Source organism: Porites lutea, chromosome 6 (genome assembly GCF_958299795.1).
Source record: "Porites lutea chromosome 6, jaPorLute2.1, whole genome shotgun sequence".
NCBI lineage: Eukaryota > Metazoa > Cnidaria > Anthozoa > Scleractinia > Poritidae > Porites > Porites lutea.
In genome coordinates, this window is record NC_133206.1 from 19,309,245 (window position 1) to 19,334,732 (window position 25,488).

The following is a 25,488-nucleotide window of genomic DNA, read 5'->3' on the forward strand; positions in this document are numbered from 1 at the left end:
AATTTGCTCCGACTCAATATCGAACAACCTAATTTAGTGGAATGATATGATGCAGGGTACATAATTTGGCTCGTAGCTAGAATACTTTCAGATTCTTATGACGCATCTGTGAACCGTCACAAAATCAATGTCATAGTGGAGATCATAGAGCGGAAGTATAAAATAATTGTTTCATAGTTATAATGATTCAACCTCGTTCCCAGGTTCTCTCTTCGTAGGGACGGGTAGGTGAGAACCCTGGGAACAGGGTTGATAATGATATAGAGTGTTTTCACAGGACGTCACGGCGGCCATATTGGTGTCCCAAAACGATGAAACGGCGGCCATTTTGGGGTCCCAAACCAGTCCTATGGGAGTTAAACTCTTTTCTTATGTAAACTCTTTCTTTTGTTCCAATAAATTTGCATAGAGGCTGACCACGTGAGTGAAAAAACTCTATAGTATTCTCTGTGACATATATCGTGGTTTTAACTCCTTATGCCCCGATATCCACACACAAATTCTCCAGACTAACATTTCCTTAAAGAATTAATTGGAAGAAATTGATAAACGATCAAGTATTTTCCTTTTGGTGATCATTTCATTAATTCTCCCAACCTTTTCTCTCGATGATGTTTTGATATTGTTCGGAGAAAGTTGATGTTGATGACCCTCGGGACTTGAAGCGAAGCTGACGTTTCCGAGGTCATAAATGGCAAACGGAAGGTTGGTGCTTCTCTGGATAGTGTGGCGTCTCTGTTTCACTGACGTAATGACGTCAAAGCAGAGAACACGAGAAAAAAGATCAATTTCTGGTGCTTGGGGCTCACAATTCGGCGCCGCTTGTTCGTTGGCATGGCCTTGATGTATAGATGCCTTTCACAGTGACGTCATCAAATTGTAACGTCAAAATAGCGAGATTTTAAGAATTCTTATTTACACTAGGTTGAAGATAAAAAAAAAAGTAAATCTTTTTGTACAAGTTGTCATTCCCGTAGCATGTTTCATTTCGAAAATACAGCAATTTGAACTTCCAAGTTTTCACAGTGCGTGACACCAAAATAGGAATGCTGTCTCGTTGAAAAAAGTACCTACTCTTGATTTTCAGCAGTATAACCATTCCAAGTATCAGAAGATATTTTTATGCGCACGCACGTATGCTAGCCGCTCTCGAGAGAAAAGAAGGAGCTTTTAGAGAAAAAGTGAACTCCAGATGTTTTTGTTGATTTTCGGCGGCCATATTGGTGCACCAAAACTGTGCACCAATATGGCGTCTCCATACAAAGCTCTACAAAGGTGCGTGAAACGTTTCGGCAAATAACTCTGAAACTGTGGGCCACAAAGACCAGACTTGGACAAATTGTTAAAAAATTAGTCTTTTATAACATTTCATTTTCTTCGCTTCTTCCACTGAACGGTTTCCAATTAGTTTTTTTGTTGCGTGACAGTGAAAACGATCTATAGAAGTTTATAGAAGTTATTGTAAAATTCCGAAAATAAGCCCCGGGGCTTACATTTTTCAAAGGCCCTTTTCGAGGGGCTTATTTTTGGAGGGGCTTATATTCGGAGGGGCTTATCTACGGAGGGAAATTTGCGTTTCAAACTCGATAGGGCTAGCCTTATAGTTGAAAGTAAATTTACCGTTTTTGCTTTCTTTTACGTTGTATTTGAGGGTAATTTTCCAAGTACAAGCCCCTGGGGGGCTTATACACCTATCAATGTAAACCCCGTGGGGGGGGGGGGGAGTGTGGGCAAGGGGTGGGGATTTGACAAATTTTAAAATTTTTTGATCAAATTCCCCAGGGTGGGAAACGAAAGGTCAATCAAAAGTGTCAAAAAAGCCCCCACCCCAGGGGAAAAAATGTAAACAAACAATACTATAATACTGTATAAAACGAATTAAAAGAACATTTCAAAAGTACGTCCTTACTAAACGTAAGCTCCGTGAAATTACTCGCTGTAATTAAGTATTTTCTCTCTCCACTAGCATCTCTTATTTTGAACAACAAAATCACTCTAGGAAGATTGACCGTGTTATTATAATATTAATGAAACGTAAAATGCTTTATAACATCTGCTCAACATGTCGGAACAGGTCAGATTCATGGTGGAATTCGATTTCAATCGAGTTTTACAATCAGATGGGAACTTGAAGATAAAAACTTTCTCAAAATAGACATTATCTGTTTAGATGACAGTTTAAAGTATCGGATTATGGCGATTAAAACAAATGAAAACTTCACACCTTTCTCCAACAGCGTGACTTTCAGAAAGCCTCGAGGAACGGACTTGGTAACCGCTTCTGAATTGATACCAGGCTTCTGTCGGTCAAAGTCAAATGTTCCGACCCCGGGGTCGCTTCGCACGATCAAAAGCCCGACAGGGGCATAGTCTTAGGCATCAAATCCCCGCCCTTTGCCCGCACTCCCCCCCTCGGGATTTACATTGATAGGTGCATTATATGGAGGGGGTTATTTTCGGAATTTTACGGTATGTAATACTGTTGTGCTTCTTTAGCCAAAAAAGGTAACAGTAATAACTAACAGTCAAATTAATTAGATTTGCCTTTTCTGTGATAAGAAGAATTATGTAGATAGAGGAGGGGGTCGTTGGGATTTTCGGTTTTGGCCATTTCCTAGGTCGGTTTTTGCAATGAAAAACGTCGGTTTTTCGGTTTTGTTGTCCGTTGTGGTTTCCGGTTTTTCCCTTTTTTAGCATCTGGTTTTCGGTTTTTTGGCAAAAACAACGCGGTTTTTCGGATCTTGGTGACCGATGTGGATTTCGGTTTTTACAATTTGGAAGGACGTCAAAGACGTCGACAAACCTGCACGGGCTCCCAATGTGGTTTTTGTGGTTGTGTCGCATTATCAACTGCCTTCAAGTTACAATTTTGTTCTTACAAGCATGTCTTTTCTGACATGATCGGAGGTCTCAAAAATTGTTTTCAGCAGAGGCTGATTTTCTATTTTAGACTCCAGTTTACCATCAATTTCTTTGAAGATCTTGTACCGCTGGTTGATACCGGAAAGGCAATATTAATAGTCTTTTGTTTTATTAAGTCAAAGTTGACCTCTGACAATAGCCTGTGTACACATTAGCGAGATTAACAAGCTCTTTTACTTGTTCCTTTGGAACGGAAAGGGCGATAAAATAAAGCGAGATATTATGATTAACAATTACCCAGCAGGTGGCCTCAAAATGATTGACATACTATCTTTCAATAAAGCGCTAAAAACCACTTGGATAAAAAAGTACCTGGATACAGATAATCAGGGTAAATGGAAACTTTTTCTAGATCTTGAACTGAAAAAGTTTGAGTGTACCCTACCGTTCACAAGCAACCTTAATAAGATAGACATAGCTAATATCTTCAAAACGCAAGACAGTTTCTTAAAGGAAATTCTCCTAATCTGGTCAGAAATCAATTTTGAAGAGAGGATAACATCAGAGAGCCAGCTTTCAGAACAAGGCATATGGTACAACTCACTTGTAAGGATTAACGACAGCCCTATTTTCTTTAAAGAATGGTATCGTAAAGGCATCACAAAAGTTAAGCACTTAAGGAACAGAGAAGGAAAATTCCTCACTCCACCAGAACTTTTAAACAAATACGACATCAAGGTCCAACCCTTGGCATACTGTGGAATAATTTCTGCTCTTAAAAAGCTATGCAACACATTCAACCAAGGTGACCACACAAACGAAGGTAATAGTTACGAAAGCTTTTCGACAAAACTAATGAAAGCCCAAAAAGCAAGCAAGTTGGTGTATGACAAATTAATTACAAAGAAAAGTGCCCCCCCTACTACAAGCCAGCAAAAATGGAATCAAGACTGCAACTTAGGTCAAAACGAAATAACGTGGGGTGCGACCTACCAGCTAGCTCATAAAATCACAAAAAGCATAAAACTCAGGGAATTTCAATTTAAATTGCTGCACAGAAGAATACCAACAAACGCTTTCTTAACTAAGATAAGAGTAAAAGAAAACTCCAACTGCTCCTTTTGTAAAAAAGAACCAGAAAAACTCGTACACCTTTTCTGGTCCTGCCCCAAAACGGCGCTCTTCTGGGAGAGCATCATAACGCGATTAAAACTTTGCCAAATTATTCCCGATAGTTACTCTGCAGACATGACTGTTTCACTAGGCCTGAGATCAGACTCTTCTAAACTTCAACGCCAGATCAACTTTTGTTTTCTTATTGCCAGGCACTATATCTGGCTCTGCAAAACAAAAGAAGCTATACCTCTATTGCAAGGATTTCTCAAACACCTAAAGACAATTTACAACATACAAGCACAAGCAGAAGCAAACAATGTTCTGCCCAAACAATGGTCATTCCTACACGACATCACGTAGAAACTATCGTTTCTACCATGGCGCTATTCCCAACGCCCCCTGATATTCTCTATGTCTTTCATCCGTAGCTTATCCTGCCTCAATAACGCCAACTATCCTTAAATAAGTTTCTTCTGATGCAACTGTGTACTTGAAGCATACGAAATGTAATAATGTTTGAAAACAGTAGTATTGTTAGCAATGTAAGCAATAAGTATTGTCAGTATTGTAAGTATGGTATGAATGTTGTAAATAATGTAAGCAGTGTAAGCAGTGTTCAATATTGTAATTATTGGGTTAAGTAAAGCAAATAAAAAAAAAAAAAAAAAAAAAAAAAAAAAAAAAAAAAAAAAAAAAAAAAAAGTTACAATTTTGTTCTTACAAGCATGTCTTTTCTGACATGATCGGAGGTCTCAAAAATTGTTTTCAGCAGAGGCTGATTTTCTATTTTAGACTCCAGTTTACCATCAATTTCTTTGAAGATCTTGTACCGCTGGTTGATACCGGAAAGGCAATATTAATAGTCTTTTGTTTTATTAAGTCAAAGTTGACCTCTGACAATAGCCTGTGTACACATGCTTTCTTTTTCTATTTTTTTTTAAGAGTCTGTTCTAAGCAATCTTATTGTTTCGCCTTTAAGACCACCCCGGAGGGTGGCACGAGGTACATTGTGTATCAGTTGAAAGGTTTCATTCGGCTTGTAATTGGTTTTGATGTCCACAGAAACCACATTGCGAGTCCGTACACTAGGTCTGTCTTTAACTTCCTTCCCAAAAAAGTAACAAACTGTGCGGGTTAGGTTCCTCTGTGGGTCTCTGTGCAGTCACATGTTTGGCTACTTTATATATTTCTATTTTACAGTCAATCCAGGTCAAACTGGAATGTGGCATTTTGGATTTTTAATGAGGGTGTACACCTGGAGAGCTTTTCGCGGACGCACAATTTTCCCCTATGTCCTCTATTGCCATTCAATCGAGGATCTTTGTAAATTCTCCTAGAGGGCCCTAGGCCAGATATGCCGGTTTAGGACCATAGCATCCATAGATAGTGCTGATACTTTGATGATATTAAACACCTAGAATGATAATGTGCTATGGTCAGGTGTAGTCCGCATATTCCTCATATCACCAACGTTTGAGATCTAGACCACGGTTTTGTTAAAATTGAGCCGTATAAATCTTCCGTTTTGATGGTTTTGTGTGCGGTTTACGGTTTTGATCGAAATCTATCGCGGTTTTTCGGTTTTGGGTAATTTTTAGAGCGGTTTTTTAAAGATCCCAACGCCCCTCTCATGGAGGCGGATAACGCCTGCCGAGATCTGCACAGTTCTGTCCACGAAGTGCGTTTGTCTAGACGTTCCTTTCTCATGTGACTCGGAAGCTTCAACAAAAGATAACTTTGAAAAAAAGTTTGTCGCCCTGGAAAAGTGTCTTAACGTCTGGTCCTCTAGAGATTTAACGCTCTTTGGAAAAATAACCATTATCAAAAGTTTAGCTTTCAAAAATAATTTTCATTTCCTCTGTTCTCAGCATTCCCACTAATTTTGTCGATCAAGTGAACAAATTTCTGTCCAACTTTATATGGAACCACAAACCAACCAAAACCAAGCGCTCAACAATGATTGGAAGGATAAACGACGGCGGACTCAGCATGCCTGATTTCGAAATAATAGATAAATCTTTGACGGCAGGGTCGGTGAAACGTCTTTTAGACCCTCACGCGCAATCTTGGAAGACAATACCGTTTAGCCTTTTAGACATGTGGGTGGCCCGTTGTTGTTTAACTGTAATTACAGTCGACTCCCGATAACTCGAACCCTCTCTAACTCGAACCTCACGCTAACTCGAAGCAATTTTCATTTCCCTTCGGATCGTTTTCTATATAATTTTACCCTCGATAACTCGAACTCCCGATAACTCGAACTGTTTTTTATTTCCCTTGAAGGTTCGAATTATCGGGAGTCGACTGTATTCGTTAAGAACTTTACCTGAGCTCCCTGTCCCGCCGCTTTTTTACCGAGATCCCGGGGGGGGGGGGGTACATATAGGTATGTGCCGCCCCATCGGGTTGGGTTTTTGCGCCGTTTCGGTCTGGAAACGGGTTTACACTTTGCCCATTTTGATCTGGAATCGGGTATGGTTTTCGAGGGATTTACGGGAGTGTATGAACGTATTTATCGTTTCAATTCCAAACGAGTGAGAAAGAAAGAAAAATATGCGAATTCGAAATGGATTAGAAGAATTTCAGTCGTTATTACTGAGAGGAGAAAACCACTCGACGAAATCGGATGAAATTCAGGCTAGTCATGGCTTTCATGAGGGTCCCAATGGGGTGGTGGCTTTTACGGTTATCGGCTAAAATTTTGGCTCTTTTACGGCTATCGGTTAATTTTTTTCAGTTACGGTTAACGAAAAAGTTAAAAATTAACTTCTTTTGTTTCAAAAAGTTAAATATTAATTACCCCGTATTTTTGCTGCGGAGCGACCGAGGGGAGCGAGCAGCAACATAATCAGGATTTAAAGGAAATATATGAGGGGCGACGAATTCTCGAATTCATCACTTTTTACCACAATGCATTGCATTTAACCACACTTTTTACCACAATGCATTGCATTTAACCAGATTACATTCCGCCACGAACAACTCAAATAAAAACACGGGGAAGTTCGGTGGGTGAGAGAGTGCATCGTTCGCTGCTCAGACTTAGAGTTTTCTTTGTGGCAAATTTTCTACAGCACGGTTAGAAGTCTTACCGAATTTTAAGACACGCAGGAGTCTTTCAGATGAGTACGATGGTTAACTTGGGGATTGGATTTCAATTCAAGAGCCTTTTTTGACTCAAGAGCCTTTTTTGCTCTTCGACTCCGCAACACGGGGGAAATACAAATTCCAGCTTGCTAGAAGGTGATGTAAAAGTGAGAAAATGTCATGCAATGCTATTCTTAAGAAACTGTATGGGCCGAAAATGGATGTGACTTTGACCATTCGCTTCAAAATAATAGCAGAAATCGAGATAACAAAACATATGTTTTGTGTCCTACTTTGCAGACGAGGACGTGTATCGGCGTTTTGATAAGCATAATTATGTTCTTTCATTCATTTATTTCCATGAAATATGCGTTTACATTGTTTTTTCACTGTTAATAGCTCGGTTAATGCGGTTGGCGATCATGTTGCCGGCGGAAGTTTCATGGAAAAGGAATAAAATGAAAGACTTTTCCTAAAGTCTACGTAATCAGTCTCTGTGGTGTAGCGGTTAAGTGTAGTCGCGTCGAGTCGAAGGTGCCGGGTTCGAATTCTACTGAGTTATTTATTCCTTCTTTCTTTTTTTTCCCGTTTTTTGTGTTGTTGTTTTCTATAAATATATAGCTAAATAACTGTTACCAAGAGACTATAAAGAAGACAGAGAGGCCATCCCCCATATACACCCTATTCCATAGGTAATTTGTCTCGAGTTATTTTTAACACCACAGATCTCAAGGGGGATTAGACAACAGCCAATCACATAGCGCGAATGTGTTCCGCGTGGATGACCCACGCTGAGAGCCACGCGTCCTTCACGAAATAACACAGAACAAAATGGAGGAAGACGCGGAGAGCGATTTTGCTATTCCTTTTGTCGACGAAAACGACTACAGCGAGATTTCTGCGAAAGCTGTGTCAGCGAAACCGAAATTAAAAAAGAATCGCTTTTCTTTCTTGTATAGAGCTAACAGTAGAGCAGGGAAATCCTTAACACACTGAATATTCTCTCAGGATCATTTATAATTTACAGTTTGAAGAGAGCAATTTCTGGTTTGATGTTTATTTTTTTTCAGTCTTTATAGCGATTATTCCTACCCACCTACTTTGTCAACTGTAGGCGAACCCTCCTAAAGCTGAATTTCAAGGGACCATATTCAAGCTCAGAAAGAGAAATAAAATTTCGTCGTTGCTTATTTACGTCCTCCATAAAACGCGAAATTAGGCATTTTCACGTCGTAGTCGTGCAAAAACGGGAAAGAAATGAACAAAAAAGTGTGTTGCACGTGCGAAGTTGTTTTTTTGCTAATTGAACCTATTGTTTTTTTGATGTTCTAGTTGTCGTCCGCGTCGTTGGATCTTAAACTCCCTAAATTGTACAAACGACCGGTTTCAATAGACCGGCGAAATTTCTCATTTTATTAAAGCACTGAGGTTACGACAACTTCGAGTTAAACTGATTTCACGGGTTGTCAAAGAGTCCAGCGATTCCTTTTTCCCAGGTGAGCGCCGACATATTTCGCTTTAATATTCAGGAATGCTCTCGATCTTTTTACGCTTTCATTGCCTCTCGCCCGACATGTTTTGCACGGCGTTTGGTCATGCGAAACCTCCACGAAACATCCACGCCTCGCGCGAGGTAACTTTATCCCGATTCTAAAAATAACTCGAGACGAATTACCTATGGAATAGGGTGTATATGGGGGATGGCCTCTCTGTCCCCTTTATAGTTTCTTGCTGTTACTTAATAAAGTGCAACAAACAGCAAGAAAAGTATTGTGTTTCCAGAGAAAATATCGTGCACCGTATATTAAATATATGGATAAACGATCTGAATTTCTATTATTTCCTACAATTTACTGTGGGAAACCAGAGTTGATAACCACTTGATCATTTTCTAAACAACGTTCCCACGAGTTCTTTCTATAGGCTGATAGTAATTATTCTAGTACTTTCCAACATGTAAATAGGACATTCAATGTCATTTTTGATTCTTTTAAGTCTCACTGCCTAACTAATGCCAGTATCAACAGAATGTGCCGCAGCATTACTAACTTTTAGATACCCTAGTTTATATCTTTAAATCAAAATAAAGGTCTTCGGATCATCTCGGGATGAAGTAAGCTATTCTTTTGAAAAATTTTAACATTTTATATATCAAAAGGTTGAATACTTTTTATAAAGTATTCCACTTCTAATACATTATTTTACACATAGAAATGTCAATAGTCAATTTAAAAATAATCTTCGTGAAAAAGCAAAAGCAGACACGCAAACGCCCAACTCAAGGCCGGGGCGCGACATTCATTATAACAGAAATGGCCGTTTTCACACTAGAGAAGGATTATTCGTGTGAGACTGGTTATCAGTTTGTTGATTCGCGTCAGATAGGTAATACGTCTTAATCTGAAAATGGAATAGTTTTAACTTTGAATGAACAATCTGCCTGACTTTTGAAGACGGGATTATCCGCTCCAGACAGCCTGTGTACAGCCGCCCCCTCCCCCGCAGAAAAATCGGAGAAGGGGTGTCTGTGGGGACGGCGCGACTGTACACAGGCTAGTCTCAGACGGATGATCAATTTCTAGCTCTAGTGTGTGCCTAGGTCTTGGTTAACACCTAAAAGGCGCTTTGCCTAACGTGCGTACGGAGTCACACTAGCCGGGAAGTAAAAAACGCAACCATAAGTAAGTTTAGCACCTTCCTTAAAAGTAGCCAATCTAGGTAACAATTTCTTTTACGGTTAACTCTTTTTTACCCTATTTACGGCTAACGGTTAAAATTTTTGAATTTTTACGGCTATCGACTAAATTTTTGGCCGTTTTACGCCTATCGGTTAACCCCATTGAGACCCTCTTTCATTAGACTTTCTCAAGATCTCTCAAAGTCCTTCGCTTCTCATTTCCGGTTCCGGTAGTTGGCCCCAGCGCGAAGCTCTCGTTCTCTCACTCGCTTTTGCCGCAGAAAACATAAAAAATCTACCGCTCGCTTCGCGCTTGTGAAAAAATTTGAGCTCGACTTGTAGGTACTTGTAGGCAAGTCTTACCCTGGGTTCCAGAGGATATTCTGATGTTTATTTCATAGCCATGGTAGGCAAGGCTGGGCTTTTGTACATTATGCTAGCATTTTTTCGAGCATTTTATTGAGGCAAAAGCATTGAGCATTATTCGAGCATTTTAGTGGCATTTTCCCCGGAAAATTAATTTTTCCGAGAAAATAAAATAGAAATTAACTTTTTTCAGGAGCCCATGCCCCATGAGCTCCTGCTTTTTTAAACAAAATGAAGACTAAAATTCAAAATTCAAAAAAAACCTAATACAGATGGTTTTTTTGGCTGTATTTATGAACTTGTACACGTTGTCGTTGTTACTTGCAACAGTTGCAAGTTTTTGTAAGTGTAAACTTTGAAATTAATTTAAAAAAACCGTTTGTATAATGAGCATTATCCGAGCATTTTAGTGACTTTTTTGGGGAGACCGAGCATTTTAGTGGGAAAAATGGAGCATTAAGGTGGAGCATTTTAGTAGGGAAGCAAAAGCATAATGTACAAAAGCCTAGGCAAGGCTAGGCTTCCATAGCAACACCGGTCAGTGTAAAACGCAGACTGCGGACTGCAGAGTGCAGACTGCGGACCAGGGGTAAACTGCAGACTGAGTGTAAAATGCAGACTGCAGACTGAGAGTAAAACGCAGGCTGGGTGCAAAATGCAGAATAAAGACTGTAGACTTTTTTTAAACACTTGTGCTCCTTCTTCTCCAAATCGGTGAAATAGCTAGCCGGTATCAGTTATACACTTCGCTTCCTAGTCGAAGTGCATTGCACATTCGCCAGAAGTTTCAATGAACATCCCAACAGCTTAAATCTGTGTACCTTGATTTGCAATACTTTCATAAAAGCTCATCCAAATTTCCTGCACAACATCTTTCTTTGTTGTTGGAATGATTTACTCCCTTGTTTATCGCCATAATTCTTCCTGTACAGTATTTTGGGTCAGCAGCTTTCATTTAAGCGTAAACATCGTGGTGTTGTACTAATTCACGGTCCCTGGTTTCTTATATCGAAAACTTCGCGTCTAAAGTTGAAGCGTGAGGTCTCTCGGACAGAGAAAAAGGGTTCAAGATTTTATATTGCGATTTTGTTTTTGGGTCGTCGACGACGTTCTAGAGAAGAAAGTCCTGAATTGATTTGTGAAAGCAGATGTCTTCAAGTAAGAGTTCGTTTACATGTATTTGCGGGATTTTTTGGCCCTTAAACCCTTCCACGACTACAGTTTATGCTCGGTCTGCATTTTACCCCAGCCTGCATTTTACTCTCAGTCTGCAGTCTGCATTTTACCCCTGGTCCGCAGTCTGCAGTCCGCAGTCCGCAGTCTACGTTTTACACTGACCGATAGCAACACTGTTTTGTCAAACTCACACGTTTACGTCATTTGTAATGTTTTCGTAATGTTCCATTTTTAGCCGATAGACAAATCGAGCGGCTCACACAAAGTCTAGTCATTTCCTTGCGATATAAACGGGCGTACATTTTGAGATTCCACCTTGTGGTTTGATTTACAGAGTCATCACATTGTTTGATGTCTATTTGGTCGCTTTTGGTGAGTTTGGCTTTGATTTGCTGTATTGGCAGCGTCCATTCTCAATCATGCTTCAGCGATTCTGACTGCGACAGCGGGATTTGTTGTCGGGGATGGAACAGAGTCAACGGAACATGCAGTTGGGGAGCCAGTTGTCCGTGTCAATTTAACAGTGATTGTAAGTCAGGGGAAAGATGCGTTTGGCTAAGATGTGTCTCCGAGAAGAGAAATTATTTTCCAACATATAAAGCTCACACGTTCAACATTCCCACAGTCGACCCATTCGATTTTCCTACTTTCGATCCTTATCCTGATCATGATGATTGCGTGCATGACAGCGACTGCTTCGGAAGCAGGATTTGTAAGGACGGACAGTGCAGACACTATAGCAGTGGATCTAGTAGTAGAGGGTTGTTGAGTGGAAGTAAACTCATGGGAATCGTGTTAACTGCCATAGTAGCGACGATAATATCCTGCATTTATTACGCGTGTAAAAGAAGCAAAAAACCACCAAATCTGCCTTCGCGAAATGTCAATATAAACGCACCACCAACAGGTGTAGAGGCATCTAGAAGAAACGATCATGAAATGCAAGCGGGGAATGTTGGAACAATTAACCTGCGAGCAAGCGATCATTCTGAAAGTACCAACTCAACTGTAGTGGTTATTGAAGACGAAACCCCATTGCCACCTGGTGCTCCCCCACCTTACAGCTCACTGCAATTCGAGGCTCGACAAGGAAGTGAGAGTCTTTCAGATCAATCCCCACCAAGTTATGACGAAGCCGTAAAAAATTTGACTTCGACTTAGAACACGTAACCTTGGGTGCCAGAGGTTTTTCCTTCCTCCGATAACGACAGTCTCGGGGTCTTCATTCATGATAGTTTTATAACGGACAGGTGGATCTAGGATACTTTGGAACATAAATAGATTAAAACAGCTTGTAATTAATTTAGTTCGAACGCCACCGTAAATGAGAGCAAATGAGATTAAGTAGGTGTGCTGCATAAGCACGTTTTGTTTAGGAGAAAGCTTGTATTTATTATACAGTCAATATAAGTCAATGAAATATGAGTCAGGTTAGAGTTAGGCGACTATCCTTTTACGTATTTTCAACATGTCAATATTCAGTGGTTGGCAGTCACACATCTTACTTAGGACACATGAGTAACCCATTGTTTCTTGCAGGATTTCAAAGCAATGACAATACAGGGTCACTTTTGAAGTTACGTTGTGTTGGTGGTGGCCCATTGGCTTGGCAATGGATTAATGCATGGGCATACCCTTGGGATATGCAATTTTTTTCTTTCCTGGTGGTGTATTCCCCAACCTTGGGCACGTACAAGAAGACAATTCCCCACCCCCTTTTGAGAGCCATGGCGATTTCCAAACAATAGCAAAACAAGACTTTTTTAGAACTTTTACAAACGTTTTCTAGAGCTTTAGGAGAGAAGGATAATACATGTATGTGGTTAAAACATGAACATTACATTTGAAAACAAAGAGAAAAAAAAAAATCTAAATTGAGTCCTTGATAGAACGCTTCATTAGAACACTGGACTGAATCTCTGTTTATTTATATAATTATATTGACAGTCTTGATTTGTCCCACCCCCTTACGCCCGGGAAAGGACTGCCTTAAACAATTCCCCAACCCCAGGCCCAGATGGCTGGACTTGTCCTGGGGGTTGCCCAGTGGGGGGCAGATTTTTTTTTTCTTTAGCTGATTAAATGACTGAATGAAGGCATGAATTTGATAACTATATGAATCTGTGTCTCTTAGTTTTTCAAGCTCATAGGCAAATTAACCCCCCAGGGATTCTCCTATGAGAGGAGTTTTCTCATTCAAGGGGTATAAATAATTTATGGTCCTAAATAAGACAAGCATCCCCACTCCTCTTTTTGGCTGTTCTAAAACACTTATGGGTTCTCACATCCTGGAAATATGTGCTCTTTTTAGAGGTTGATCATTTTTTGTCAGTTGGTTCTGGGGCAGTCAGAAAGTCAGAGAACTCTTGGAAGGTACAGTTGCTTGCCAAATATAATATTAATGTCGTGACAGATTCAAGCATCTCCAGAGATTTTTTGGTTCCAGACCTCATGGCAATTATACACCAGTATATTAACAGGAAGTTATTCATTAGTTACATCCAGTGATTCTAATTGGATGTGAAAGCCCCCTGTGCTGAAAGAAGGAGATGAAGAACTAAAAGAAAGAAGAAAACATTCCATGACTACATTTTAAATCAAAATTGAAATGATATTTAGTATAGTTCTAATTTGACTCTCTAATTCAGAATGGTATGTTTTATGAGTTAAACAAAGCTTGAGCCATGCACAGATTGGGTGAGTTTCGGATGAACATTCTGCCTCGTTTCACATGGATGTTCCATTGTAAATAAAGTTATACTTCTTCTGTACCAAGGGAAGGGGGAGGGGGCACTCAACAAAGTTTTATACATGAAGGCTCTTCTCTGGGGTCCAATCCGTTACCCTTTTATATATCATTTTTGACAGAAATCATGTACCCTTTTCATATACCTTCCAATTTTGACAATTTTGAAACACTGCACTCCTTTTAACTGCTGTTTATTCACTGTCTTGTAAATATGGATTAACAAGTAAACCAGGAAGTTTTCTTTACTTATTAACAACCATAAAATAAATACATGGTCATACATCTTTTAACCCTTTTGGGCACTTTTACAGACCAAAATGACAGAGGTCCCTCTTGTTTCATATACCTCAATTAGTCAAATCTCTACCCTTTTTTATACCTGAAGCCTGAAAAGGTGCCCCTTTTGTATAGGCCATTACAGGGAATAACCGCCCCCCCCCCTGCCCCGAGAGGAGGGCCCCGAGTCACCTATAAAAACAAAAGTGAAATAAACAGCCATAGAGGACCTCATAATGAATATAAGCCCAGTCACGCGATCATTTCAGACTGTAGCTGTTGATCAGTTTAAACCCATTAATATTTGGCGTTATTTTACAGCTGTGGATGTTTTTTTAATATCCCACAAAAACGTGGAACGTTTTCTAATAAGACTGCTTGGCGTTTTTTTCACTTTGACGGGGCCGTGAAATGTTTTATTCAACATAGTTCCCCTCTCGGCGAATTTTATTAATATGAACAATGTTGATGGCGATGCCAAGGTATGGCCTTCAAATGAGTATAACCCGCATGAATGAATAACGATTCCTGTGTAAAGCGTTTTTCGCTGTGCTGAGTTTAGGGACTTCAAGATCCAACAACGCGGACGGTAACTAGAAAGTAAAAAAAAACAAGAGGTTTGATTAGCAAAACAACAACTTTGCACGTGTACCATGCTTTTTTGTACATTTCTCTGCCCGTTTTTGCACGACTAGGACATGAACATGCCTAATTTCGCGTTTTACTGAAGACGTAAACAAGCAACGACGAAATTTTACTTCTCTTACTGTACTTGGATATGGTGCCTAGGAATTAAACTCCAGGAGGGTTCGCCTACATTTGACAAAGTAAGTAGGTAGGAATAATTGCGATGTAGACTGAAAGAACGCAAATTCACTTTTTAAGCGACGTTCTCATTGCCGTCGCGTCGTTGGATCTTAAAGTCCCTTTTGTCACGCAACAACGTAACTACAGACGTAAATAATCCGCAAACATAAATATTAATATGTCAGTGAGAGATGACTTAGCACTTTATACGTTTGCTGTTCGTGATCTTTTATTTTATTTGCTGCCTTCAATTTAAATGGTTAACAAAAGAAAGTATCTTTTTCTCCTGTTTCATAAAAAATGCCGTGTTTTAACCCATACTGGTCATTTTAATAATTGTAACAAGATCGCGTGTCCCCTGTCGGTGTGTTGACTGTTCCAATTAGACAATTGCCAAATAGAACAGGGTGTCTTTCTTTATTAACAATCGATGCTATTTTAGCTGGCCCTATTTCCCGAACGTATAATTCGCTGAATTTCAATTCACTGTACAGCGTGCTTATTCAAATCACTCGTCGCGTTACAAACAATGCCTGTAAATACGATCGTGTAAAGGACTTGTAATCTGAACCTTGCGTGCATAAAATTTTTTCGCGGCTCACGCACCCATGACAAGTCCAACGGCGATGAAACAGGGATGAAAGGATTTTGCCAATTTTGGTTCCTCCTTCTTGTCGTTAGTACTTCAGTTATAAATGTTCCATGTTCCGCTTGTTCAAATAACGGGGACTGTACAAATCATGGCGGGATTTGTTGTCCGAGTGACTTCACTTGCAGTACGAATGAAAGGTGTCATAGACGTTCGTGTATCATCAACAGCCATTGCCCTGCTGGTAAAGAATGCCTGAATTCGAAGTGTATTCCCCGATTAAAAACGTGCTACTCGGATAGAGACTGCTTTGAAAACGCTACCTCCTCACGAAAATTGAAATGTTGCCGCGAGAAATGTAAAGATGTTTTTTTGTGCACTATCCCTACAACCAAAACAACACTAACAACAAGATCTGGATTTTCGTGTATCAGCTGGAAAGACTGCTCTGAAGGGCAGAAGTGCGAGGGAGGAAAATGCAAGGAGAGCTCAGAGATCACGCTTACAAAGGCAGGATTTCTATCCGCAGCCATTTTGACTGGGTCAATATTTTTGCTTATTCTATGTTGTTGTTTTGTGCGCGAGAGTCGGTACAGTAGACAGAGATATGCGGAGCGACAGCGCAGATCAAGAAGAAGAAGAAGATCTCGGCAGGGTAGAAGACGGTCAACACTTCCTAATACAAATGCGGTAGAAAATGGAGCATTTACCACAGATTGCGAACGGGGATTTACAATACCTCCCCCAGAATACCCTAGGGATGAATTGAGTACTTCCGCGGATGATAATGATGCTAATTCTACTCCACTGGGGGAACAGAATTGTTCACCCCCGCCCTACTGCACTCTGTCTTTCGACCTCCCGCCTTCATATGAAGAAGCCCTTCAAACTGAAGCGAACGGGGGTGATTTAACAGAAGTAGCATAGAGACCAAAAATTAACCCATCCTCTCTGAGGGACGAATTGTTGAGTCTGTGGATAAAATCCTCCGGTGTGATCACTCAAATGGAACCACTTCAACATTTAAATAGTACGCTGTGAAGGGTATTGTTTTCAAGCAGTTTACTCTAGGATAGGGTATATAAATCAGAACATTTGGGTCTAGAATAGGGTATCATTTTTCAGGAAACTGATCAGTTGGTTGAAGATTTTATCTAGACTAGTGAAACAGCTACTCTATGATAGGGGGATTTGGGGAGTTTACTCTAGTATAGGGTAGCAAAATTTAGCTAAACTAGCTCTAGTATAGGTTAAGGGTTCCAGGGTCCTGGCGGCACATCCCTACCCAGAAATTCCTAAAGTACCCCCCCCCCCCCCCAGAATGAAATACACTGAAAATGAATGGTGCCCATCGAAGCAGTCTTTTGGGCAATCAAGACCTTCCCTTAAAAAATTCAACATCTTGCATACTGAGATGAAAAGAAATATACAAACAAAAGGCTTCTTGAAGCTCTTCAGAGATTGCCCCCATAGTTCCTGTGTACCATTGCCTTTTCTAAATTAAATATCCTGCGTAGTATTTTTATTTTTATAACTTCGTACATAGGTAAAAAAAAAAAGAGAAACACAAGCCCTAAAAGTAAAAATCAGGGGTGTAGCCAGCCCATATACCTGTAGGCTCGGGCCTACAAATTTTTGGTTTAATCACTCTACCGCTTGTAATAAATTATGTGTTGTTGGGGTGAGCTAAAAAGCTTAAGATCTGAAAGTGTTGGTGAGGTCAGTGCGCACTAGTCGTGCGTGCAATTTTCAGGATATGTGGAAATGAAAGTCGGCCAGGCCTACAACTAGTCAAAAAGCTGGCTACGCTCCTGACAATGTCTGCTGTGTTAGATCAAGGGGGAGAGGGGAGGGGAACATCCCTCTTCCCCACTCCTACTGCAAGGTCTGGATCCATCAGTAGTGTGTATTATAGTTTTGTAACATTTTGTAATGTAATATGAGTAGTAAATGAGTATGAGTAGCTATTGTTATCACAAGCTTTTTTCCAACCACATTTCGCAGTTAAACATAGGCTTTCATAATGTCCCTTACAGTTGTGCAGTTTTGTTTTGTCCCAAGACTATGTCGCTCACTAAGTTGCTTCATTTAGGGTTGTTTTGCTCACTTTAGAGATGCTGACAAATGTTTGTCCTGCGTAACTGATAAAGAGGATGACTTGGTGCAAGTCTACTAAATGTGTCAAAAATCAAATTAAATTTAGTGACTTCTTCTTTATTTATTGCCAGTGGATGACATACAATTCACATAATTTAATTTTATTAGCTGACATATTGATTGCAATAAAATTCATGTTTCAGAAACAGTATTAAACTATCGCTTTTTTGAATTTGATGGTTATTGAGAAGTTAAAGTAATATTTTTTCTCACAAAATGAGCAGAATCTATTTTCTTATCTTGTGAGATGTGTGAAGAATAGTGGGGCAAGTAATATACTGGGCCGAGTTGTTCGAAGCTGGGTTAAGATAACCCACGGTTACTGCAAGATTTGAGTTCAGATTTGAAAGCTTGAAAAGCATTTCAGTTTTAATTCCTTTTGTCTGCAAGTTGATGATTGGAAGCTCTAAAAATAACAGAAAATTATCCGAGAAAATGCTTTTCAACACAAGAAAAAGAAACCAGTGGGGGTTAACTTTAAACTGGGCCCAGGGGCCCGTTTCTCGAAAGTCCCCGTAAGTTTTCGGGCCCGAAATCAAATATTCAAATCGAAATAAAAAGAATAAGAGCGCGGGTCCTGGCTAGCAAACTACTGCATTTTGTGCGTTAACTGATAGTTTTATCCTGTTAGATGCAAAACTATTGAAACCTCGATCTTTAATGCAAACGGAGACAGCTTACCGGGCCCGTTAATCATCGGGACTTTTGAGAAACGGGCCCCTGGAGCTTATAGTGAGCACTTATATTACAATTGAGGGGGTAATAACATTGCAGTGAGAATGAAGGGTGAAATTAAAGTTTGGTTTCCAGGATAACATCATGGTGCCGAGAAATAAACAGAAAGACGTCGGGGCTCGAAAAGAGTCCTGTCTGGTCGCCTGGGAAAAAAATTTCTTCTTGCTGGGTGAGTAACTGGTAAAACTTACTCTCCCAAGGCAAAGGTCACATTATACTAAGCAATAAAATGTTTTTAGACGGCAAAATGATAATTTAAATCAATTGTAATGATAAACAGTTCAGTAGAGGCCTTTAGATGCTAGAAACGTTCCAGTTTCAAAAAGACGATAGTTTTCATCGGAAAACTGTAGCAAGCCACCTTAAGCTTTATTTTAGTGCTGTATGTATCATTTAGTTTTGTTTTAAAAACAAGAAGCCATTGCTTAAAAGCTTGTGACAATTTTCTTGGCCAACACTTTTTTTTGCATGACACCAAAACTTTAAAATTCAAACATTATAAAACAAAAACTATGTCACACGTAATAACCAGCCGTTGGTAGCCTAATGTGCTGTTTTCAGCCAGTATTGTGGCTTTGGCTATACTTACTGTTGGCTGCTTTGCACTATAGTTTGTTGTAACAGCCTTCACAAAAGGACCCTTGCTGGCAGCAATACACACAGTGATTGAGATCTTTCTCCCAGATTTCAATTATGATATACCATAATTTCATCTTCATTAGATGATTTGTTATGCTTTGGAGAAGTCCAGTTAAAAACCTAAAAAATTTAACAAACTCACAATTGATTTTGTTTTATGCTCTTTCAATCTCTTGTATTTGTAGGGTTTGTTGTATCCCATAATCTGGCATGAGATAAGTCACATGATACCCGACTGCAATGGGCCGGACAATTTTACCCTTGGCAGTACTGTTTATTTACAACACAAAGGCTAGTGGGGCCCAGCAAATCGGGACTGAAATAGTTTTAAACAAACAGATGCTACATGTAACAAGGTTCAGAATCCCAACTGCCTGTAAGTGTACCATTTGGCTTTTTTTACAAGTGTGCTCCAGGATTTGAACTCCTAGCAGTCATGGTGGGACTTGAACTCAACATCACCAGATTACAAATCAGAACTCTAACATACGGCTGCTCAGCTATGCTACCTCCTGCAGGATCCTTGCTGCCATCATTGACAACAAATGGGTAAAGCCCAGGGAAGACACCAGCTTTTGGTAACAGCTACAGGGATGTCCCAGTTTTCATTCCTTGTGGAAAACTAGGGAATCCAGTTTTGCCCATAATAAACATTTTTATCATTAATAATATTATTATAATATATTAATGGTTAGCCTCTGTTGCTTGTGCGTTTTGCAACTGCGAGAAATCCTATTTGTGAACAACCCTGGGTGAGAGTTTTCACTTTGTAACAAAAAGGTAAATTCTAGTATATCCTCCCGACTGTGTCCTTTTGACAACAAATTTCATAAAGACTCAGACTATCATGCATTACATAGTTACATACATTACATAGTTAATTCTCTCGTATTCAGTAAATTATTGTATTGTTCATCAGTATGAGCAGAAACTCATTATGGGTTTCTGGTATGGGTTAGTACCACCAAGAAAAACATGTACTTGCACCCCCATATCTTTGTCAGAAGTTTAAAACCAGATCAGAAGTGCACAACTGCAACACTAGGAATAGGGACCGCCTACATATACCACTCTGTAGGACCGCTGCAGGTCAGCGTACGTTTACCTTCAGAGGCCAAAGGCTGTGGAAAACTCTCCCAGACGAGTTTCGGTCATCACTAATTTAGATGTATTTAAAGTTAAAATAAAACAGCATTTTTAAAGGGTATTTTTGGAAAACTAAGTTTTAGATATTTGACATTGTAAATTAAGCTGAAAAGCCTTTTTGAGGAGATTAATAAAGTTATTATTGTTTATTATAGACTATCATACATTACATAGTTGATAAATTTGATTAATACTCAACACTAAATATTAAAATAACTTAATACAAAATATTAATGATAATTAACAATGCCCTTGGCGCTAGCTTTTGCCGATAACAGGTAAAGTAAGAGTCAGGATCTGGAAAAGAAGAGTCAAAATAATAATTTCTTATAAATTTATACTAGACTCATGGAGTTTTGCTTTGATGTACATGTAGGTACACAAGCTCTGACTATTATGGTTCCTTCTTTCCATTCCCTTCAAGGCTAACAACATTTTTTTATAATTGTTGAAAAGACAGACTAAGCAAGATATTGCCTATTGTTGTGTAGCTGTCAAAACATGATGCACCTTTATGCCTGAATTAGCACCTGGGCGACTTATTTACTTTGTGTGTGTGTGTTGAGAGTGGGCATAATTCAAAGAGGGGTGGTTATTTGAAAGGGGGTTGGGTTAGTTTGACTTCAAAGTTTCCATTAAATGCAGACTGTAGAAGCAAATTGGAGTGTATCTGTGACAAGAAACACAAATCTTTGTGTGTTTGCTTTAAATGTCGCATTTCTCTGAGGTCCTGTCATAATGGAATCTCTCTATTCCAGATTATTTAATGACATTTTTCTTTCTTGGAGGAATGAGGGTTGGAAGCAGGGAGAGTGCTTTTTAAATATTATTTCTCTCAAAGAGGCACCAGTACAAAAGGGGGGCACTTATTTGAAGGTCAGTGCATTAATTTCAGTATTTACGGTAAACACGCAACTATTGGTACTTTTTGTGACACCCTTAAATCCTTCTCAGAAAGTAATTCTACTTTTAGGCAGCGTACATGTAATATTTACTGCAATATTATTATTATTCAATTGCAATTTTGTGTGGTTTGTTGGTTAGGTTCCTTTGTCAATGGCTAAAAATACAAAGTAACATTTTATTTTTCTTGTATTGTGACTTTACCTTAGTCTTCCTGTTATACTGTGCACCACAAGTCTCACTGTCGACATCAAATGGCAAACCAAGGTCCAGGTGATATCTAGCTGGATGAACATGAAGAACTACTTGGTCCTCACCAACATCTAATGTTGTGTCCTTTGTTGATTTCTGCATGGGGAAAGAGAACATTTTTGGTACACCATAGTTGTGAGAAAGATGATTTTTCAGTCAGTGAAACAGGCAGTTCGGAAGAAAAAATGCAAATTACAATAGGAGTCGAACCTATGAACTGTTGCCTTTGTCACTGACTGAAAAATCATCTTCCTTATATATTCACCAGGTTCAAAATTCACCATCACATCTCTATCACCTTAGATGTGGTTTCACTACCTTACAATGTAGGAAGGATTTACTTTGTATTCTAATAATATTACTAATATCATTATTCCATGGGTATGTATATGTACCTAGCTGCATATCTTGCACAACTGGAGCTACATGTAATAATATCATACCCAGTTTAAGTCAGTCCCTTATGGGGCTTTAAACGTTATCAGGGTGCAAGTGCATGTGCATGACAGAACTGATACTTCCATATGAGCCAATTGTTATTGTTCTGTCCTAAAACAATACATAATTTTCTTGTTTACTCGAAATCCTTTCGAGTGAGGAATATTTTAAAATCCTGCTTTTTAGAAACTCTAAATGTGATTAAACTTGAGTCTTGATTCTTGTATCTCATTCATTAAGTGTTAGTGTGTTTGTTGGCAGCCTTGGTGCTTTGTTAGATTTGACTTCTTCATAGGTGAGTATGTTTGTTGATAATTATACAATAATTTGTTTCACTTTTTTTTATGTTGAACCGCATGCATCAATAATTTGTTCATTTACAGATGGGGATGGTGGTATGTTATTTTGCCCACTATTATGCTATTTTGCTCAGCAGCAAGTCATTTTGCATGGTGACTTTGTTTGTAGTAACTCCACCATTTTTCAACATGCCAAATATGAAAAAAAAACAAAACAAAACAAAACAAACCAAAAAAAAAAACTTCCTTCCTCAGGCATGTCATTTGAGAGACAGCTAACAATGAAGCATTATCACTGTTATAATAATCATGCTAAAATAATGGTTTAAGACTGCAATACAAGTTTGTGTTAAAAAAGAAATTTCATAGCACTCACAATTCCAGGCAGGGCAATTTCTATGACAAGAAACTCTGGAATTCCTTCTGGTGGCTCCTTTATTATTTTGTACTTAGGTTCTGGAACTTTTGGTATGGAGTGAACTTCCTCTATCTTTGGAGCATTTGAGGAGGCTAGAGGGAAGTGCAGGAACAACATACTTCACTTTTTAAAAAACAGTAAAATTACTAAAAAAACATTTTTGTTGTTTATTATTGTTGTCTCCTTTAAAAACATTTACAGGAAGACACACTACTAGCCCATTTCCCGTTCTGTCATAACAGAGTAAAAAATTATAACTAAATCTGTGATCAATGGAGTGCATACATGTTTTGATACATGCACTTCAATGATACATGAAACTACTGGTCTTATTTGAGCTCAATTGACCCTACAAATGAACCATATAATAACCACAACATAAAGATGAGAAAATCATTCAGCAAAAGTTCCATGAAATTACACAGGCTGTCTGATCTTATTAATTTAGATAATTAAACCATGTACAACAATGAGAGACAGCCTGTAACATTTTCTTTTAAAGTAACAAGTAACAAGATATGTGACACAGTGTATTGATTCAGTCACCAAGAAAAAAAACATTAAACTGACCTTCTGGTGCAGATGATTTGAATTCTTCTTCCATCTCCATTATAACAGGCTTACTTTTGCTTCTTATGCAGTGTGGATGAAGAACTCCCATACATTTCTTGTTTTTAAGTATGGTCCAGTTTCTTTCTAGTTCAATGTCATATTTGCTTTCTAATCCCTCAAAGACAATGGTGAGGAAAAAGCTATTAAATAGTTCACTGTTTTGTAACTTGCTGTAAAATACTGGATTGATGACCACATCATATGCAGTACAACCTAAAGGGAAACATAAACAATAAGTTTTTTGCAATGACTAAAATGAGACATAAATTGTACCTACAAAATTTACTAGATTCTTGACAAATAAGTTAAACTTCAATGCCCCATTGAAGGTCAGAAAAATTGGACGATGCTGCAAATGAGAAGTGTGTCAATTATGTAATTGCTATTGACAGACACCTCATGCAAGTCATATGTAGATTATCACCTATGTAATTTAAGTTAGGATTATCAGATGTAGAATAAAATATGTGCTTGAATTGAAATGGCTTTGCTCTCTCATGTCTGCTATTGTAACAACAAGGTTGGGCTGGGCTGTCACTAAGATTTCAAGTTACCTGTTATATACACTTAGTAGGTGATGGAATTGAACAGCTATGTGTAGGGAGTTTTTTGTTTCTACTTTCCATTCTTGGGGATCATGCTTATAGTAGCCACAGGAAATCCCCAGCTTCTAGTCCCAGTTGTTGAAAAGATGGATAACCCTATCCAGTGGATAAATCTCTATTCAGTGGATAATGCAATTGATTTCCCTAATACTTATCTGCTGGATAGTGATTTAACCGGTGGATAGTGCTGTCCAACGTTTGAACAACCGAGGCTAGGTCCTTACTGTCAGCCCTTAGGCCTTAAACTTGCGACCCATGGGGTTGCTAGTCTGACTTAATTTTATTTTGTAGCTACTAACTTTTCATGCCTGGTCACATTTAAAATTTCTTATTTTACTTCTAAATGTCTGTTGACTATATTAATTTGTTCTTATCACCAAACTTTTGGCTTGTTGAAGACCTACAAATCACACTGTTTGTAATGCCTGGAAATGTAAGAGCAGATTTTCAGTCCCATGATAAGTAATGCATAATTCACAAGGATCAAGTTTCACCAATGTTCTATTTTCAACCCAAAAAATATCATGCAAAACATTGGAGTTTAAAACAAAGAAAATTTATCATTGGTAATAAAATGTTGAGTCTAAAGATGTGAACTGAGATTTTTAAGCAGTAAATAGTCGATGATTTTTTAGCGCTGTGAAATAAGGTCATAAAAAAGAAAAATGGAGATTCCAGGTGGGGGACGGGTGGGAAATTACACAAGACTGGCCTAAAAAACATTTGTGTTAGAGATCCAGCAATAAGGAACCAGAGGGTTTTATTAACGCATTGAGTGGACCTCTGCATTCAAAGGTTTTTACTTGTGGAGGTCGGCACCAGCCTCCCTCGTTCACAGTGAAGTGAACCTGTGCGGTAGTCCTATTCAGGACTCCATTAAGCTGGACAACCATGCTCAATCTACTTATTACTCTTACTGCTGGGGTCAATTTAATAAAACTTTTACACTTGTAATTTACAAGTATAGCTATTGTTCTAAGACTCTAAAACAATGGCTACACTTGTAAATTATACATGTAAAAGTTTTATTAAATTGACCCCTGGTTTGCAACTGACATCACGGGGGACATGTTGGTCGACAAGAACAAACGAGTTTCTCTCCTCTTGGAACTAACTCTTTTTTCATGCAAATTCTGGGAACAAATTTGAATTGTTTTGTCAACCAACTGGCCGCCTTGTCACGTGGTTGCAAACCATAAAATACATCACAAATAAATTAATGAATATAGCCTACCAAACCTTGGCCTTTATTGTCCACTTCTGCATGAGGTTCTCCAAGGCTCATGGGCACACGGTACTGTGTAGGATCCACAGACTGCAATATTTCAGCCAGCTCCTGGTCACTAACATCTTTTGGAACAGGGACTTTGTCCGAGGTACAAATATTGATAAAAACCTTCTCATTTTGACTGTTCCGCAGTTTCATAACATACCCAGGTTTAGGAACAAATTCATATCTATCAGGATTCAAATTTTGTGGCGTCCTAGTTTCCTCTAACAATAATTTCTTGTAAAACTCTTCCTCCTCAAAGTTTACTGAATCATCCGTCAACTCCGCCATCTTTTTTCCCGCCAACTT

At 38.9% G+C, this 25,488-nt stretch overlaps 2 protein-coding genes across 2 annotated transcripts; one reads left to right on the forward strand and one right to left on the reverse strand.

The window, feature by feature from the left end:
- The first annotated feature begins 15,663 nt into the window (after window positions 1–15,663).
- Window positions 15,664–18,044, forward strand: LOC140941456 (uncharacterized). The gene has a single exon (XM_073390450.1). The coding sequence runs from the start codon at window positions 15,754–15,756 to the stop codon at window positions 16,630–16,632; it is 879 nt and encodes a 292-aa protein (XP_073246551.1). The 5' UTR covers window positions 15,664–15,753; the 3' UTR covers window positions 16,633–18,044.
- A 1,447-nt stretch (window positions 18,045–19,491) lies between these two features.
- On the reverse strand, window positions 19,492–25,480 carry LOC140941454 (PIH1 domain-containing protein 1-like). The gene is made up of 5 exons (XM_073390449.1): window positions 25,149–25,480; window positions 23,263–23,517; window positions 22,651–22,784; window positions 21,490–21,633; window positions 19,492–20,679 (listed from the first exon to the last, which is right to left on the reverse strand). The coding sequence occupies exons 1-5, from the start codon at window positions 25,468–25,470 to the stop codon at window positions 20,641–20,643; spliced, it is 894 nt and encodes a 297-aa protein (XP_073246550.1). The 5' UTR covers window positions 25,471–25,480; the 3' UTR covers window positions 19,492–20,640.
- Between the last annotated feature and the right edge of the window lie 8 nt (window positions 25,481–25,488).

Coding starts and splice junctions, on each gene's coding strand:
- LOC140941456 (XM_073390450.1), top strand. CDS start 15,754: ATGAAAGGATTTTGCCAATTTTGGTTCCTCCTTCTTGTCGTTAGTACT.
- LOC140941454 (XM_073390449.1), bottom strand. CDS start 25,470: ATGGCGGAGTTGACGGATGATTCAGTAAACTTTGAGGAGGAAGAGTTT. Junction 23,518..25,148: donor AGTGGACAATAAAGGCCAAG/GTTTGGTAGGCT, acceptor GTTTCCCTTTAG/GTTGTACTGCATATGATGTG. Junction 22,785..23,262: donor CAAATCATCTGCACCAGAAG/GTCAGTTTAATG, acceptor ACTTCCCTCTAG/CCTCCTCAAATGCTCCAAAG.